This window comes from Lepisosteus platostomus, chromosome 3, assembly GCF_059453375.1.
Source record: "Lepisosteus platostomus isolate fLepPlt1 chromosome 3, fLepPlt1.hap1, whole genome shotgun sequence".
In the NCBI taxonomy this organism is placed as follows: Eukaryota; Metazoa; Chordata; class Actinopteri; order Semionotiformes; family Lepisosteidae; genus Lepisosteus; species Lepisosteus platostomus.
This window is the reverse complement of record NC_142613.1, coordinates 39,016,093-39,033,980: the sequence shown is the minus strand read 5'-3', so window position 1 is coordinate 39,033,980 and position 17,888 is coordinate 39,016,093. Positions and strand designations below refer to the sequence as shown.

General features: G+C 35.4%; 1 protein-coding gene across 9 annotated transcripts in view; it reads left to right on the top strand.

Moving 5' to 3' along the window:
* Positions 1–17,888, top strand: part of LOC148674869 (1-phosphatidylinositol 4,5-bisphosphate phosphodiesterase beta-4) — a 154,020-nt gene that overhangs the window by 99,611 nt on the left and 36,521 nt on the right. For all 9 annotated transcript variants that reach the window (XM_088625576.1, XM_088625581.1, XM_088625582.1 and 6 more), the window contains 6 exons: positions 11,327–11,407; positions 11,847–11,906; positions 13,756–13,899; positions 14,757–14,836; positions 14,929–14,982; positions 16,506–16,587. In XM_088625576.1, coding sequence (XP_088481702.1) covers positions 11,327–11,407; positions 11,847–11,906; positions 13,756–13,899; positions 14,757–14,836; positions 14,929–14,982; positions 16,506–16,587 — 501 coding nt within the window. The remainder of the gene's footprint in view (positions 1–11,326; positions 11,408–11,846; positions 11,907–13,755; positions 13,900–14,756; positions 14,837–14,928; positions 14,983–16,505; positions 16,588–17,888) is intronic.

Genomic DNA, 17,888 nt, shown 5'->3' with positions numbered 1-17,888 from the left:
TTTACAGTAGCTACACTTGAGACTTTGTCTTCTCAAATAACATCACAATCTAGCTAAATTTTAAAGGTGTTTTAGCTGATCACTTTCTTGATTTTCCTTTTACTTTGCAGTTGCCATTTCAGCAACTAATCGGTATTATATTTTAAAGTACCCTCATCAATCAATTCAATGAGTTTAGACTTTTTGAGAAATATTACCCAATATATTGTTATGTGTTCTGGTTAAGATACACCACAGAGTTGTTTGATTTCAAGACTAAATAAGTGCAATCAGAAATTTCCAAGTATTAAAACATGCTTTTTGTGTGTTTTAAGTACAAAAGTGCTTGCAGAATGGCCTTGTTTACCAAAAAAAAAGTCAGTAGTTCATGGGTTTCGTAGGTTGGATTGTTGAACGTGACTTTTGGTAGCTTGCAGTTATTGTGATGCTTGATTCTTGTTATCTTGTGTAAACTACCAATTTCATACTCCATTTTCAGACCAGGGTAAAATAAGTAGTTTGTTTTTTAAAAATGTAAATTGACTTAAAAATGTAAATTCTTAAAAAATAGTCTGCTTGGTTTTTAACCAATATGCAACAATTGTTATAGAATGAGTGGAATGTATTTTGGAACAAATTAAAGTTACCTTAATTTAACTTGAATGGTCCTTTGAGGTCCTTTGGGACTCTAGCCTTTCGTTTTGTTAAATATTTTCAAAATGTTTTTTTTATTTAAAATGTTTAAAATGGCAGTTCGTCTTCTAGACAAAACAAAATCTGAGAATTCTGTTAATTGTTTATTAAATTACATGTTGAAGGTACAGTAGCAATATTATATAAGTGCATTTTTATTTTGCTCTTTTCCTTAAAGGAAAAGAGTGTTAACTTCCTGTATTACATAATATTACAGTATATTAGCCTTTTTGTTACATAATATGCACATTGTATTTCAGTCCTCATTTTGTAATCTCAACAGGTGAAGCAATGTTCCATGTTAATTTCATGAGAACCTACTGTCTGGTATGACTTGGACATTGTCTGTGGTTACATAAAAACACCCACATAAAAACGTTTTTCCGCCCCTTTGCTGTGCGGCTTAATATTTTGGTGCTGTGTTAAAGCATGTACAATACCAAGTCATATTTACAGTTTAAATTAGTTTAATGTAGCCATGGCCATTAGAATGTATAGATATTGAGGGGAAGTATAACCTATTTATTTATTATAGGCCACACTTGGCATACATTACATCTTTTCAGCAAAGTGCTTTACTTTTTAAGGTTAAAATGGAAAACAATATTTTTTGGGGAAAAAAAGTTAGTGTTCCTTTTCTTATCTCATTACTTGAATTGCCCTGCAGGGACACTTTTTTGATTAACATCACAGATGCACAGTGTTCCATGAAATATGTAAATAAGGTACACTTTCAGACAAGTGCAGTTACTGCTTATATGAATCTCATAGTGGAACAGATGCTACTGCCAAGTACTCCCAGGACTCTTTCTTTTTGCCTCACCTAACTAAAACAAGAGCTTTTTTTATTTGAAGGCCTGTGTTTTTTAATGATTTGGGAGTATAATAAGCAATCTACATGTGATAATTAACTTAAATTAATTAGAGTGGTAGTGGTAGTGTGTATTATGTATTGGACTTGAAAGAATTGGCACATCAATTCATTTTGGTAGCATTTTCAAGATGCTTATGACAGGTGTTCAAATGAAGCTACTGTGTATGAGAATACAGAGCCATGCAAAAAGTGTTCAACACCTATAAAAACATTTTGAAAAACTGTTTTGTTTTTCCAAAATAATTAGTCAGAAATGGGGACAGTTACAGTATATGAAGGAAGTGCAGGAAACCCACATGAAGTTAGAAAGATTGAGATTTAATATTCACAATAAAATTATTTTCAAAACAGGATTTTCAACTCATTTATAGATGATACAGTGTTTCAAGCAGGTTTTGTCTAGGATTCACCTGCTCTTTACTCTGTCAGTGCTCACTTCCATATGCTTAGATGCACACTGTTCAAGCTCTGCTAATAACAAGCACTCCTATAGCATGATGCTGCCACTGTAATGCTTGACAGCTGAGATAGTGCTGACTGGGTAATGTGCTGTGTTAGTCTTGCACTGGACATAACACTTTGCATTTACCACCAGAAACTTTGATCTTTGTCATACATCTGCACTATCTATCATATGAAATTTAAGGTGAATCTTTTTCACTATTGAATTTTGTCTTGCCACTAATCCATACCTGAATTACATAGGGGCCAAGATACTGTTGATGTACAGTATGAGTAATCATCCCCATCTCAGAAATAGAATTTCACTTTTATTTTTTATGAAGTGACTGTCGATTTCACAATGGCATCTTTAGTCAGTTTCCTGCTTACCTTCTCGTTGGAAGGGTGGTCAGATCTACTGTAGTTATGATGCATGTTTCACTTCTTAGTGATGGATCTCACAGTACTTGGAGGGATAGATAAGCTTTACCTGATGTATACTTCTCTACAACTTGTTCCTCGGCTTGTTTAAAAGTGAGTTGTGGCTTGAAATTCAGTATCTCTCTGAGGACATTTACAGAGACATATATAGTCATTCAAAAGTCTAGTTAAACCACTCTACAGATAGATATCATTAAACTACATGTGTGATCTTTCAAATTATTAATTTGCCCCTGATCTACATTAATTTATGGTTGCCCATGGCAAACAAGCAAACATCTAATTAAATTTATATATATATACAGTATACTGTACAAACTGTCTGCATTTTGAGCAGCTTGAAGTAAATTGGGTAGATTGTAAATCTAAATTCCTATTTTAAGGTGATGCATGATTACAATCTCAGATGACAACAGAATGTGGTAACTTTAAAATTGATTAATAATTTTGCATATATTATATTATCTGAAAAATAATTATTCACCTCTGTACCATTGAAATTTCCTAATGGAATTGTCAGTCTTTTCTACCACAATGTGATAGAATACAGGGAGGAGTCTCAGCCCAACTCAACAGTAGTAATTATGAGCATTGGCTACGTTTGAAGGCTTCTATACAGCAAGTTTGAAATCTGGGGTTAAAAAGCCATGTTTTTTCTATTCAAAGTGCTCAGCACAGAGTGCTTTAGACAACTTTGAAAAAGGACAGTCCTTTTAATATTGCTGCAATTGGTGCCTAAAGGATGACGTTTAATTCAATGAAAATAACTGACAGCTGTGATTGATTTCAGTATTATCTCAGACCTTGGGGAATGACATCCAATTTCTTTCACAATTTCTCTTATTAAGCCAGCCCTTTGCGATGGCTTTCTAAGCTATTATACAGTAAATTCAATTTGCCAGGCAAAATACTAACATTTTTCATTGTGGAAAAAGAAAGCAGTTCAGTTTGGCATCTTAGGTTTTTAAAGGTTAAACAAGTTAAATGTTTCCAGAGCGGTTTAGCGAACAACTGCTTTATTAAAGGAAAGGTAGCTGCATTCTCCTTCCTGTAAATAACGTGTGTCATACTTATGTATTTTAACATTCAAAGCTTTTTAACATTTATTTAGAAATCAATAGGGGGAATAAATTAGAGGTTTCAATATTTTTAAAAAAGATAAACAATACTGATATTGTTATGCAATTTCAATCTCTTATCATTCTCTGCAAATAATTTGATATATTTAATAAGATGCTTACTAATTCATTTAAAATGGGGTATTTGAGCTTTGGGCCTGTACCCTCCTCTTAAATTTTGGCTTCAGTACATTGATGTTTGTTTAAAGTGCAGAACAATGCTTCATACTCAGAACTTCATACCTCATTCTGCCATCCCGTTTATATCCTGCCATACACCATGTGCTTGCCAGCTAGGTACCAACATCACTTGTGGCTGTGTACTGGATAAAGCAGTTTAAAAAAATGTATTGATGTTTGAAAATTCACATGTAGATATTATCATAAAATAGAGAACAATTTAATGCATTTATATAAAATAATTACAAATTGATAAACTAAGGCTTGATTGCATTTGCATGCAAAGGGGATTTGCTGTATACTACTTTTACAGCAGATCAAATAACTTACCTGCCTTAAGCTTTAATGCTAGCTATGTCTACATGCCTGAGTAGTTATGTCTAGATAATATTATTGATTAAGCCTTCAGGTAGGCAAGGGATAGCATTTACAACCAGTTTCATTACCATATTACAATATCAATTTCAAACAGATGGTTCACTCTATGTGCACAGCAACAATCAGTACTGAATACACAATATATTAAGATAGAAAGCAGGTTTGTAATAGAGTAGCAATCACCGTTTCTCCACTGGATATTTGGCAGGGAGACACTCTGGGACTGGGCTGGCTGTCTGTTTCAGAGGAAAGAGTGACAGTACATAGAACAGCATGTTCCCCTGGTGATGGGGGAAGCCGACAGACTGGCTGAAGTAGTGAGCAGTACTGTGTTTACACCAGAATTCTCTGGCTTCTAAGAGAAACATTCAGTTTATCCTTATCTGATTTGGGATTAGTCCTCTTTGTATTAGTAAAAGGTAGAATTTCATTCTCTACCCACCAGTGTTTTCGATTCTCAAGAACCTCACAGTATAATTACTGATCTATTCTTTTTAATATTATTAATAAAAAATTGTTAAACAATTATTCATACAGTACGTGACATCCTGTTTTCAGTATAAATTCTACAAAACGTAATATTGATCCTCAGGATAAATACGATTTTTTTTTTCATATTTCAGCCCCTGGTTTGCTTTTCAGTTTTTTCTCAATAATGAGGGACTTATCCATGCTGATATTATTTTGCTGGTGATAGTCGGGGCAGAAAAAGCACAAGGTGATTAGCTTTCACATTTCAAAGACTGAACAACCAATGCATTCATATATTATCTTGATTCAGACAAGAGATTTCTTTTGTAGTGTTTTATACTGTTACAGTGATATTTTAAACATATCTGTCAGGTGGACGTAGAACAGTCTACTGAGTTTGTGTTAAACACAAATGCTTTGGTTCGTGAATGCTGCAACCTAAAACAGGTTACACTCTCAAGACACAATGCTTCAGAATGAGCCTCTGCAATGCTTTTATAACCAACTGTCATAGGGATTCCCCAAGAAGTACTGCAGGGTGGACGAGAGCCCTGTAGGTCTTCCATAGTTACTCCTGGATCCTGCTAAGAGTGTGAGTGATTGTAGTCATGCCAGTGAAAAATCTCGTTCCTCCAATCAATTCTTGCTCTCCTGTAAGACACTGAGGATCTTACAGCATGGCTAGGGATATATGGCTTAGTCTGGTGAGGGCTGCATGCATAGGTCCTAGAAAATGATGAGTAATTATCATGTATACTTACAGTATTTTTTTTTCACTTGGCTTTAGGGCTTTGGAAATAATGTTAATCTACCTCCTGGAGATGTCGTAATGCTCTTTTTGTATTATGTGTGTACATAAATATTGTTGACATAAACTGTTCACTAAAATAAATGAGGTAATGACTTTCAAAGCTGAGAATGTCGTACTTCCGAAACTTATCAAAAACTATAAAATTCAAGGATTTAAGAGAAATTTGGAAGAAGGTACAGAAAGATCTTAATCTTCTTCACCTTTGCTCTCCTACTGTACATACAATATATATATACTGTATATACTGCCTCCTGAACAGGAAAGGAAGTGTTTTTTTACTACATTTTCATTTTTACTTCAGTGTCTACTCTGTCTACTTTTTTCTTTCTACTTTTCTGAGGTGATTACTGCTGCTCTTTGAGTGTCTTAACCCACTTCCCCATCTTTTTGTTGCATTTCATCTTTTCCCCTCCACAAAGCTCCTAATTCCAATTCTCTGTAGAATCACCCCCCCCCCCCCCCAGATCTCTGATGTTCACTTTGTTCCAAAGATGTGAGCACATGGTGTCTCTCTGCCCTTGACCCAGTCTCCTTGTTCAAAGCTCTGCGCTAGGTTTCTGCCCAGGAAGCAGGTTCAAGTGTTTGCCCTCAGATTCAACTACTGTTATAGCTCATTAATACAGTCATAACAAATGGCCCAGAGAGGTCAGCAAGTTTTTATTTAGCACATCAAGCTGCCCTACAAATCACTCACTACCACTACTCTTTCCAGGTCAGTACAGTGTCTTCCAAGCTAATGAACTCCAACCTGATTTGAAAATTGGAGACTGTCCACAATGTATTATAATTAATGTAGCCCAAATTCATTGTCTGGAGTCAAGGCAACAATTGAGCCTGGACCACTAGAGGTTTATTTTCTCCCTCCAGGCATTTTGTGCCCATTTCAATTACTACTATACAAACTTGTTAACCACCATATAATTTTGCCCATAGGAAACCATGTCACCTATGCTGGGTCCCAGGAGATGAATCTGCCAGTGTAACATTCTTCAAGTCAGCCATGCTGGTTTGACTTCTGTGCCTCAGAAACAACTTGCTCATTCAAGTCTTTTTGATATCTGCCACTTTTTTTTGTTCTACAGAAGCACTCCCAGCCTGCTCCCCGAGCTTTTTTCTCATTCTGCCTTTACTCACTTCAGGATTAGCCCTCTAACTATAGCCCAGTATATTCCCCTCATCAGTGTTTTTCTTCCCTTTTTATTTCCCATGTTGCTGACATTAGATATGCTCTCTTTTTCCACTTTCCTGTGTGCCATGCTATTATGGCTCTATCTGTTGCAGGACAAAACACTTTTACTTATGTTTATAGTCAACACTAATGCTCTTAATGCTATGATTATTGTCTATAGACCTCAGGCGTCTCACTGAGTGCACTAGTGTGATAAATATTATTTTAAAGTCTGTCTCATTTTTCATTGCTGAACCAGCATCCTCCTCGCTTCTTTGATGGGTTTCTTATTGCCGCTTCCCCTGCTAGAACTCTTGAGTGGGTTTGTCCATGTCTAAAATTTCTTCAACATAGAAAATCAAATTAATTTCACTCTTCCTACTTGCTTCTCTAGGGAACGTCCTTGACTGTACCCTTTTCAGCTCCTTGTCACAAGCCCAGCTTAGTTGCTTTGTCACTTTTCGTCAGTTCATTCCACTCTTCTTCAGTGTAGGCTCTTAAATGAAACTGACCTATGCACATTGACTCTCAGGCTACATGGCCTATCTTCTTGACTTTGCTTCCTACATAACATCTCCTTATCACTTTGTTAACATATCTCATACTAAATCTTAATGCGGACTGCTTATAAACTTTTTTCATTTGAGTCTGCAGGCTCATTTTTTTTGGAATATAGGACCTCCAACTTGTGGGATAATATAGAGCTGGCATCAGAGTCCAGTATATTTTCCTCTACATTCATTACTTCAAATTTGTCTCTGCAAACAGTTTTTTAAAACTACCTGTTTCCACTACTAATTATGCTCATCTTGGACAGGCATCCCTTTCAACTCACTCTTTGACAGTCTAAAGTCAATTACTTTCCACTGGTTGCTACACCATAACTTGAAGCTAGCGGCTTCAGCGCCAAAGGTTGTCCCTTTGTGTATTCTTAGCTGCTCCATTATACACTACTGCACAGAACATTTACAGGTGTCACATCAGACAGATCAAGATGTTTGCTACTTGATTAGCTCTTACAAATCTTTTTATGTTGAAGATTATGATTATACTCTATACATATAGAATTTCATAACTTATTGCATATACTTGTGTAGCGGCAATGCTTGTTAATAAGACAGAATTAAGCGTTGGTATGCTCCTAAAAGAGGCCCCATCTCACCCTCCATCTCTGTGGTGCAGCCACAGAGAAAGAATTCATGCAAGCTGATTTAAGATGTTTTCTTGTGATAAGAAACCAGCTCCCAAAGGGGGATGCACTTAGCTAAGCCTGGCTATCATGATCAATGGTCATGCATTGGCGCCTATCAGTCTAGGGAGTGCCGAATGGACATCTGGACTGCATTCCTAAGTGTCAAGAGTAAGTGACTTATATCTCACCTTGACCAACCAATCAGGGACTGGCAGGGCGTGGTAATACCACGTGGGTCTCCAATGCCCGCCAAACTCTCAACCAATCAGCACACATCTGGGTCTTGATCAAAAAGGGAGCGCAAGCTCAGTTCTGGGCTCTCCTTGGCCATTTTCGCGCATCCTCAGAGACAATCACGTGACAACTGCTGTTGTCTGCAAAAGGACTTGGACTTTGTTCAAAGCGCGAGGCCGAGGAACCCGTACGTACTCAGAATTCTACCAACGTGAATGCTCCGCTTGATCAACGGCAGCCTACAGTTGGACCCTCGTCGACAACCTGAATAGCTTATTCAGAAGCAGCGCTGGACCGGGAACGAACCAGTTTCTTCCCAGGCAAAAGAGTGACTTGTGAGGACTCGCGGTCACACTCTGTGCATAGAGACTTTCTACTAGCCAGCCGGACTGCTGGTAGATCCCCTCGGAGCAACGACTGCCCTGCGCGCCGCAGTCAGATTCCTCCGCCCGTCCTACTCCGAGCTGCACCTCGACTGGTTGGCCGGTAGCCAGAGGACGCCGTCACAACGCCCATTGGACAACCGCTGCAACATAGGCTGCAACAGAGCCTGTCAGCTGGTTTGGTGTTCGTGCCGGGAATTCCAAATCCCAACACAGTGGATAAGTAAACCCCATGTTCTACATTGCGTCTCGAGAATTCAATTGTACCTCAACACCAGTTGTTATCAATTTAATTCATGAGTAATGTATTCACTTCTGAGTTTAGAGTAACAGTGGGTAATAACACTGATTAGCGATTTGGTAACCGAACGATATATATTGACATATATTCTCTGTTGTGTATCTCTTTGTGTTTGCATCTCTTCGAGATTATATACCTTGTATATTGATAACCCTCACCGTAAGGTCTGCCGCTCGTATCCAGGCAGACTGGTATATGTTTGTTGCACAGTTATATTAATAAATGTATCCCGTGTATTGAACCCGTGTGTGTGCGTTGTTAGTTGTTCTGACGATTGATTTTCTAAAAGCCCAGACGAACAACCTCGTGATTACTGCTACAATTAATAATTGTCTCAGTAAACCCATCAAAACCACTACACTTGCAGTATAATCATGTCACTTTTGTGATATTTCATTAGTTGTGTTCATGATTCTCTCATGCTATACTTGCTTATAACGTATATGACAGTATTATTTGTATAACTAACTATTCTGCAAAAAATAGCTCATGTAAAGTCTTCCTATAGCTGTGTGAGACGGAGATCTGGATTATGAGAAATGGTGTATTTGTAATGATGGGCTCATATTTTAGTGTTTCAGGACAATCATTTGCTATCTCTGCATGTCCTTTTTAAATACTATTTTTAAGCTTTTAAAAGAACTTCTTAGTGATTGTTTTTCAGTTGTTAAACAGGGCATATGCGTTAAATACGCTTATTAGTGCCATGGAGAAATAAATATTTTTTGCATTTAAATTAGAACATTTTTGCATTTAAATGAGATAATATTGCTTTAGAATGAGATATGTTTTGCGTTCATAGGAGATAACATTGTATGGAAGCTTATTAGCGCCATAGGAGAAAAAATATATTTTCTGTTTAAACGAGGTACTATAGCGTTTAAATGAGAATTTGTTTGCATTTAAATGAGAAACCTTTTGCGTTTATACAAGATAACATTCCATTAAAATGCAATAATTAATCTGTGAACAATATTGCCTACCATATTAATATCTTGTAATATATATTGTGGCATTACACAGGGGCATGTTCAGTGTGGAGGCAGAGGCCTTGTCTAAAGGTGACGTGTTGCCTTGACAACCACAACCGAGGCAGTTAATTCTGGAGCAGCCACAGCTGTGGGAGCCGTTTAAGAACACGCCCTGCTTAATTTCACAATATACAACAATATTGACCCATACAAACTAGCATAAACAACAGAAGAATATTGTCACACTCCACTTTGTGCAAAATAATTCATCTTGAAAGTTCCACCAGTAGAAAATGTCTATGAACTCTGAATCTGAGCTTCTGGCCAAATTTGAGGTGTTTTTCTATCAGAGGAAGCACTCCTAAAATATGTGACACTTCTTACATTTTTAGATTTAAAAAAATAAGGACAGAAAGAGTCTAACACAGAATAATTAGTTAACGGGATATATGATATCAGTCTAGACAGTGTGTAACTGGAAGAGTGTCTCCAGTCTGCATGGTTGCACACTCACCCTACATCATTTTGTTCAGGACAACAAAGAAACGATTTCATCAGTAAAAACATTTCTCCGTGATGAACCTACAATAAAACCAGTGAAGCAGTCGCTGTACTGAACAGTCAGCATCTGCCCTGTGTATAGTATTTATTAAAGTAGCTCGACAAAATTATTGTGGAGGGATAAGTACTGACAAGAAAGATTTATGGGATTTCTTTTCTAAACAACAGATTCTCCTTTATAGTTAATTTAGGATTTAATTAAATCTAGTGTAATACTTTTAACTACTTTTATAAAATTGAAGATTTCTGTACCATAGTCATTGCCTTTATTAATAATGTGGCAAATACAAAAACGCCATTGTCAGCAAGGACACTGCAATAAAACATCAATGCTAATGAACAGCAATCAAAAAAGTCACCTTGAGTAGCAGAACAGCTCACTCTGTGTCATTTAGTTATGTCAAACTTTTCTCAGGATCATATGTACTGTACATATAACTTATTAATTTAAATTTGTGTGATTTCCCCTATCAATCCACATTTTTTTAATCATAGAATGTGACAACTATATTGTCGTAGAATACCATAAGATAGAGAATAGGATACCATAGGATATAATATTACAACACCTATAGGGTTAGAATGTTTAGGGGTGTGAAGAAGAAGATCCTTCTTGTTCACACTCTTACTGTAAACCCATTGTTGCCAAGAACATCAGGTTGATACTTCTGCAGATGTGCGTTTTAGTTTCTATGCCACTGAACACAGCAGTCACCTCAAGCCAGGAGTATCTACAGAGCTGAGAAGAACTTGTGAGCCCCTTGGCCAGTCCTTATTCTCCTATGTTTTAGATATAAAATGTAATTAGATCTTCATGAAAGTCTTAATAAAAAATGAAGAAAATCTGATTAATCATATAACACAGACAAACATTTCGAGTTTCGAGTTTCGAGTACTTAATTTTGCTGTTTTACTGAAGCTTGATTCAGAAATGTCTGATTAACATCTATGATTTTTTCATAATTTAGCTAATAAGTTGCATGGGGCGTGCATTTCATATAAACTTAGCAATGCAGCTATATTTTTACAGTAAGTCAGCATATCCTTTATGTACAAGTACATTTTTCTTATCAGGTGTGACATCTCATTCTGTATTTCTATTAAAAAGCTAATATTTTTTTATTTTTCAGGATCCTTTTGTCTTTGAACCAAGTTGTCACTTCAAAGTGGACGAGTTTGGTTTCTTCCTAACTTGGAAAAGTGAAGGAAAGGTGGGCTACCATTTTATCTGTAACAGAACAATGTAAGGGATAGAAAAGGAAGAATCTGAGGTACCTACAGTACATTTTCAGTGCATCTCTTCACTTTGATCTTAACACTAGATCACTGTTAGTGAATTAAATTTTCAGTAAGAGAAAATTGACACAAAACTTTATGTTACCTGGACTGTGGGGTCTAACAGGTATCAGAAAGCAGAAAAACTTGTGACGTTGCAAAAAAGACCCTTTATTTTTTAAAGCAGAAATGTTTCTTATATTTTAATTGCTCAACTGAAATGCCTTACAACTGCAGTACTTAATAAATACAAAATCACAATCAGTTTCTATGTGAATATGCCTCAGTTTCTGATTGTTTTCTTATGAGATCTCACTACAGATGCCAAATTTCAGTGTTCTACATGATTCTGCATGCTCATCTTTTTCCTTCTAGGAAGGCCAAGTCTTAGAATGCTCTTTGATCAATAGCATCCGCTCTGGAGCAGTACCAAAGGTAAGAGGTTGCCTTTGTGATTTCCATGGGCTTTACATGGAAATCACAAAGTCAACACATCAGAGAAAAGTTTTAAATTATGTAATTGAAATCTTCCTATAGATCAAAATATAAAATGTAAGATATTGATTGTAGGAGGGAAATTGCTAATATATTGATTTTTTAAAGTAGGGTTATTTTATTGTTTTATTTTTGTAATACTGGATTTTCAGAATGAATTTGCTGATAAAATCAGTTCTATAAAGTTTTTCAAACTGACTTGAATAAGTTTTAAATTAACATTTCTTTTCACATAAACACTGAATATTTGCAAACTATGTACATCTCTATAAAGCAGCATTACCATGCAAGAGTAATCCATTAAACAGAACACGCTAGCAACATCAAGAAGTAATACAAGCAAAAATCATAACAACATCAGTGAAATGAAGACATAGCTTAGTAGCTTAAAGATAGGGAAGCACAGGGGAAATTCGTCCAGCAGAGAAAAATAATCATGCTACAGCAGGTTTTAAAACAAGACCAAATGGTTAATAATGCTGTTAGTCATACTTGCTTCAGAAATTGTTTAGTCATTTGTATACCAATGACTTCTAAGAAATGATTTTTTTTCTCATTAATATATATGCATAACATATATAACTAGATATATAGTATCTAATTTAAATATAAATGTACTGTAACTAAACAATTAAATACTATTTGGGTGTGCTTCATATAGTAGAACAATTGTTCGGTTATAAGCTAATATACACTGATTTTTTTTTAAATTGTTGTACAGCCACAACAAATAAAATGCTGTTTTTTGGTAACAGCGTTATTTTACTACATGAATAAATAAGCCACTTTTAATAAGTGGTTAATTTGTAAATAACAATAATAAATTTATTTCAAAATGCCCAAATCAGTGGTATCTATCATTTTTCCTTGCTAGCACTTGCATAAGCTAAAACTACTTTTGAAATTCCTTGTAATTTCTACAGATAAGAACAAGAGAACATATATTTGCATTATGAATTTAACATTTTGAATGAAGATTAGATTTGATATATCTAGTTTTTTTTCATTCAGAAAAAGTTTCTCTAGATATATAAATGTTTTCACTGGTTCAAAACACTGAGGGAAGGTACAGGATGATCTAATGTTAATAAATCATCACCACAGGCAAGTGCACAGCAGATTTATTATTTATAATCTGAAATGGTCTATATATAAGGCCCTGCAAAATTTATAGGTGGATTCTAAAAACTGACATTCCTGGTCAGATGGCAAATATCCCTTTTGTTCTTTCTTGTATATATTGTCATATTAGCACTCACACTGACTTTCAACACCATTGCTAACTATTGCTAATTCTTACCAAAATACATAAGATAAATATGTCAAACAAAAGACTGTTAATGCACATTTTGTTATGGCAAGTAAAGTTCAAGAAATGAATGCAAAAGTAAGATCTGTTTAATATGAGTTCATTGGTAAATAAATATTTTTAAATAATTAAAATAGATGGTGGCATGCACCAATACATTAAAAGTAATTCCAAATAAATTTACTAATTCATGTATTCTAAATTAATGACCTGAGTTTTTTATATATATATATACAGCCTAGTTGTCTGTGTGCCTATCGCTAAATATAAATCACAGTAGTTATGCACTAAATTGAAGTGCAGATAACAAAGGGATACAAATGCATTAAACTGTGATAATTCATAGTTCATCAAAGTGCACCAGTAAAGAATTAGCTTAAAGCATAAATTGAACAATGACACATAACCTTTAAAATCAATGAAAGATGTGTGGCTGAACTTAGTTCCTTGATCCATATTTGTACATTTCTGTTTTAAAAGGATCCCAAAATAATGGCTGCTTTGGAAGCAGTTGGGAAAACAGAAAATGACCTGGAAGGACGCATAGTCTGCGTATGCTGTGGTGCAGACCTGGTGAACCTCAACTTTATTTACATGGTGGCAGATAGCACAGAAACAGCCAAGGTATGGGTTCTGGCAAAGACAGGAAATGTACATTTATGAATGCATATTTCACATGAGAACATACTCAAATTCACTTACTGCCAGTCTTGTAGCGTCTAGCAGGAATAATTGCTGGGAAGATTCAGACAGTATTTGATCTTTTCTGAAATATACGTTGTAACATTTATATAAAAAAAGAGATGAAAAATAATATTCTTAAGGGCATTTCTATAACTCAGAGGCGACAGACTGCCGGCAAAACCAGACAATTTCTCTAATGTGAGAAATTCTCTAATTTGTTTGATTTTACATAGATTCTAATTTGGATAAGATAAAGGGATAGTGTTGCACTGCACAGCTCTATTCTGTATCGTCTGTGTTACCCAGCTTAGAAATTTCTGTTTAAAAATAGTAAGGACTACAAAGCAGGGAGCTCTGCTTCAGTATACTGTATGTGCCTTTGCCTCAGTTGCATATTGGACTGGTGGAGAGGTGAATATTGTGATTTGCTGCACCCTAGTGCTTAAAAAATGCATTAACATTAAATACAGTATATGTTTCCAAATTTGTCTGAGCTTTCAGTGATACTATGGAGCATCCTGAATGTGTTTCATCCCACAAATGTTCATTGTTACTGAGATACAGTAACTCTTAAGTGGTAGTATTTTAGCTACTCCGCCAGATGGCCTTGCACAAGTTCAGATTTTGTTTGGTATTTCTCTCAGCAAATAGATAGATGGTGGTACTGAATTGGAAGAGAAAACCAGAATAATTAATAATTCTTAAAATAAAAATGACTCCAAGCAGGCAGAAATGGGCAATGCTGCTTCGATATGTAAGCAATGGAACATGTCTTGTTTTTTTTTTGCTTATTACAGCAATGGATGGAAGGTTTGAAGTCTGTCATCCATAACTTCAGAGCTAACAATGTGTGCCCTATGACTTGCCTAAAAAAGCAGTAAGTACTCAAACACCCAATTGTTATTCAGTAAAGCAATAAGTAAATACATAAGCTTATAGTTCTAACACTTTATTTTTTATTTTCTTTAGTTGGATGAAATTGTCTTTCCTGACAAATGTAAATGGCAAGATTCCTGTGAGAAGGTAACACGCCCTCCTTTTAGTGTGTTTTATTTTAATACCCTGAAGATTCTCATGATATTAGAAACACAAACACAGAGAGCATACAGTAGACTAAAAGTATTAACTACAGTAATTGTTTGTACTAGGTGTTTAGTATTTCTCAGATTTTCCAATTTCTTTAGCATAATTCAAAATATGTAATTGATTGCTTTTAAAAGGAAACATCAAATTTATTTTTTCTTTTAGAACCAAATAGAGCACAAATAATAAATGTATTCCTAATTCTGTTACCTGCACTCTTAAATATGTATTCTATAATATTTGGTTTCATACTGTCCCATATGTTTATTTTCCACACAGTTCTGTCTAATTTAACTGACATACTGTAACATATTAGGAAAACAGGAAAGATTTTAGTTACAGGGAGTTATTCGTAAAACCCACTGCTTTACAGCGGCAATAAATGTCTTTCCAATTGATAAAGGCTTAGTGGCCTGGTAGTTGCACTACCCAGAGAGAAACCAATATTGTCAAAATGTCCCTTATTCCTTATTTACATACAGTGAATGTGATTCATAAAAAATATGATGACTTTAAAAGCTTTTATCAACATTGAATAAACCACATCAGTGGTACAATTCCAGCCTGTCCTTGGGAAAAAAATATAGCGTTGTTTAATTTAATTTTCACACGATTGTTGTGTTGGTAGGACAAGAAATTATTTTATTAATGTTGGAGTAGTAACATTGGATGCACAGTGGTAAAGTGGTTATCATTGCTGTATGTCAGAGCTGGGGCCCTGGGTTCAGTTTCTGGGGTGCTATTTGCATGGAAGTTGTATGTTTTCCCCATGTTTGCATGGGTTTCCTCCGGTTGCATTAGTTTCCTCCCACAATCCAACTAGTAGGTTAACTGTAATCAGGAGGAAGGGGATTCCTTGAGTCTTTCAACTCAGTTTAGTCTGGCTACAGTATATCTTTGAACTACATAATCATTATCTGCTTCTGATCATAAAATAAGACACAAAGGCTTCACAAAGTCCAACAGAGACAATAATATATGTCAATATATATTATTGTATATTATACAATAGTATATATAGACAATCATAATATGTTTAATGACAGCGATTAAGGAATACAATAAAAATGCTGTCACTGTTCTAGTGGGTCATTGTGGATATACAGTACAGTATCTTCTATTTTTTATGAATAGCTGCCACATTGATAATAATAATAATAATGTGTACCTTTGGCGGTTAAAAAAAAGCCACTGCTGCCCCTTCTTTTACTCGTTTCAGAACAACTGTCATGTCCCTAAACCTTCTTTGTAGCTCCTGTACAGTTTTCTGTTCCAAAATATACAAATCACAAAGATTCTGTGCAAATTCTGTGTAAACTGAAATACAAGTAGATCTAAAGCATTCATGCTCAACACCCATAGGTAGTCCTGGGTGTTAGAAATCTTGCGTGGACCATAAACAGACAGATTAGCCATCATTAAAGATAAATAACACTTTTAACAAAGTGTTGTTTTTCACTTAGCATAACAAGGACCTTTGCCTCCGGCAAAACAGAAAAGGGGATCTTTCAAGCACTGAAGGAACTGGGACTTCCTAGTGGAAAGGTATGTAGAGATACTTCTGTTATTTGTTCTGATATTTTGCATAAATTCTTTTGAAATGTAAGTACTTTGTAAATAGACTAGTAAAAGCTCACTGTGCAGAATTGGCACTTGTCATTATTGCAAAATTACCTTGTGGTGTGATCGGGAGTTCCCCCTCAAGCCATAGCCTGGATATTGTTTGTAAACTCTTGAATGCACCTGACTACTATTTCTTTTGTGGTAACCTCCGTCATGAAGAATAGGGGACACACATTTTATAGGGAACACACTCTTAAAACCTCATGGCATACATCTCAGTGCTGCAAATGTGGACATATGTTTGTTAGACTTCCTTTTTAGGTGTGTCACACTAGGGTTGACAATCATGCCTATCTTTCTAGTATGATAGCAACATGACAGCATGTTGTTCCATAGTACTACAGCCCCACCATGTGGAATACAATGGTATCTTCCACATCAGGAATAGGGGATTTAAACTCCTACACTGCAATTATTCAGGGAAGATAAGAAAGGAGATAGGCAATTTGAATTAGGTTCAAGCATAACATAACTACTGAGGAGGTAAATTCCCCTTGGCATTTTTTAAACATTTGTTTTCTAAATATTTTTTCCAACCAATTTGTGACAGGGGTATACTGTAAAACAATCCTTTTTAATTTTTTTTAAAGGATCCAGTTTTTGTGGTGTTTTCTGCCTCCTGTTTCCATGATACTGTCCCCCTCTAGTTTGGTTGGGGGACAACACATGCACACACATACTCTGAGCTTCTTTTTTAGCCCTGCAGTCCAGACATGTAAGTTCCCCATGTAATAGAGCACAAGTCAAAGGGGTTGGCCTGGTATGCAACAGTGACACCTGGGAGACAGCAGATTTTAGTTTTGGTTATCCAGTCAATAAAATGTCTGTAGTAACGTTTACATAATGGAATCCATATGTAGCTTTCTATTGTCCTCATGAAGTACAGGGGTTGTAGGAGTAAATGGAGTTGACAAATAATTGCTAATTACAAATTAACTGAATAATAAACCAGAAAGAATTAATGACAGACAAATTTAAAATAATTAAAAATAATTTGGTGAGTACGCCTGTTAGGTGAAACTGAAGAAATTGAATGCTGAGTCATATTTAAAAAATCATAAAACACATCCTATTGCTGTATGTGGTATATACTGTACCAATATATTTCTAAATAAAATGTACTAGTAGTTATCTCTTGTCAATGTTATTCTTGCTTACCGATGTGGCACTTGTATGATATGTGCTGTAAATATTTATACTTTTTTATAATCTTAAAACTTTCT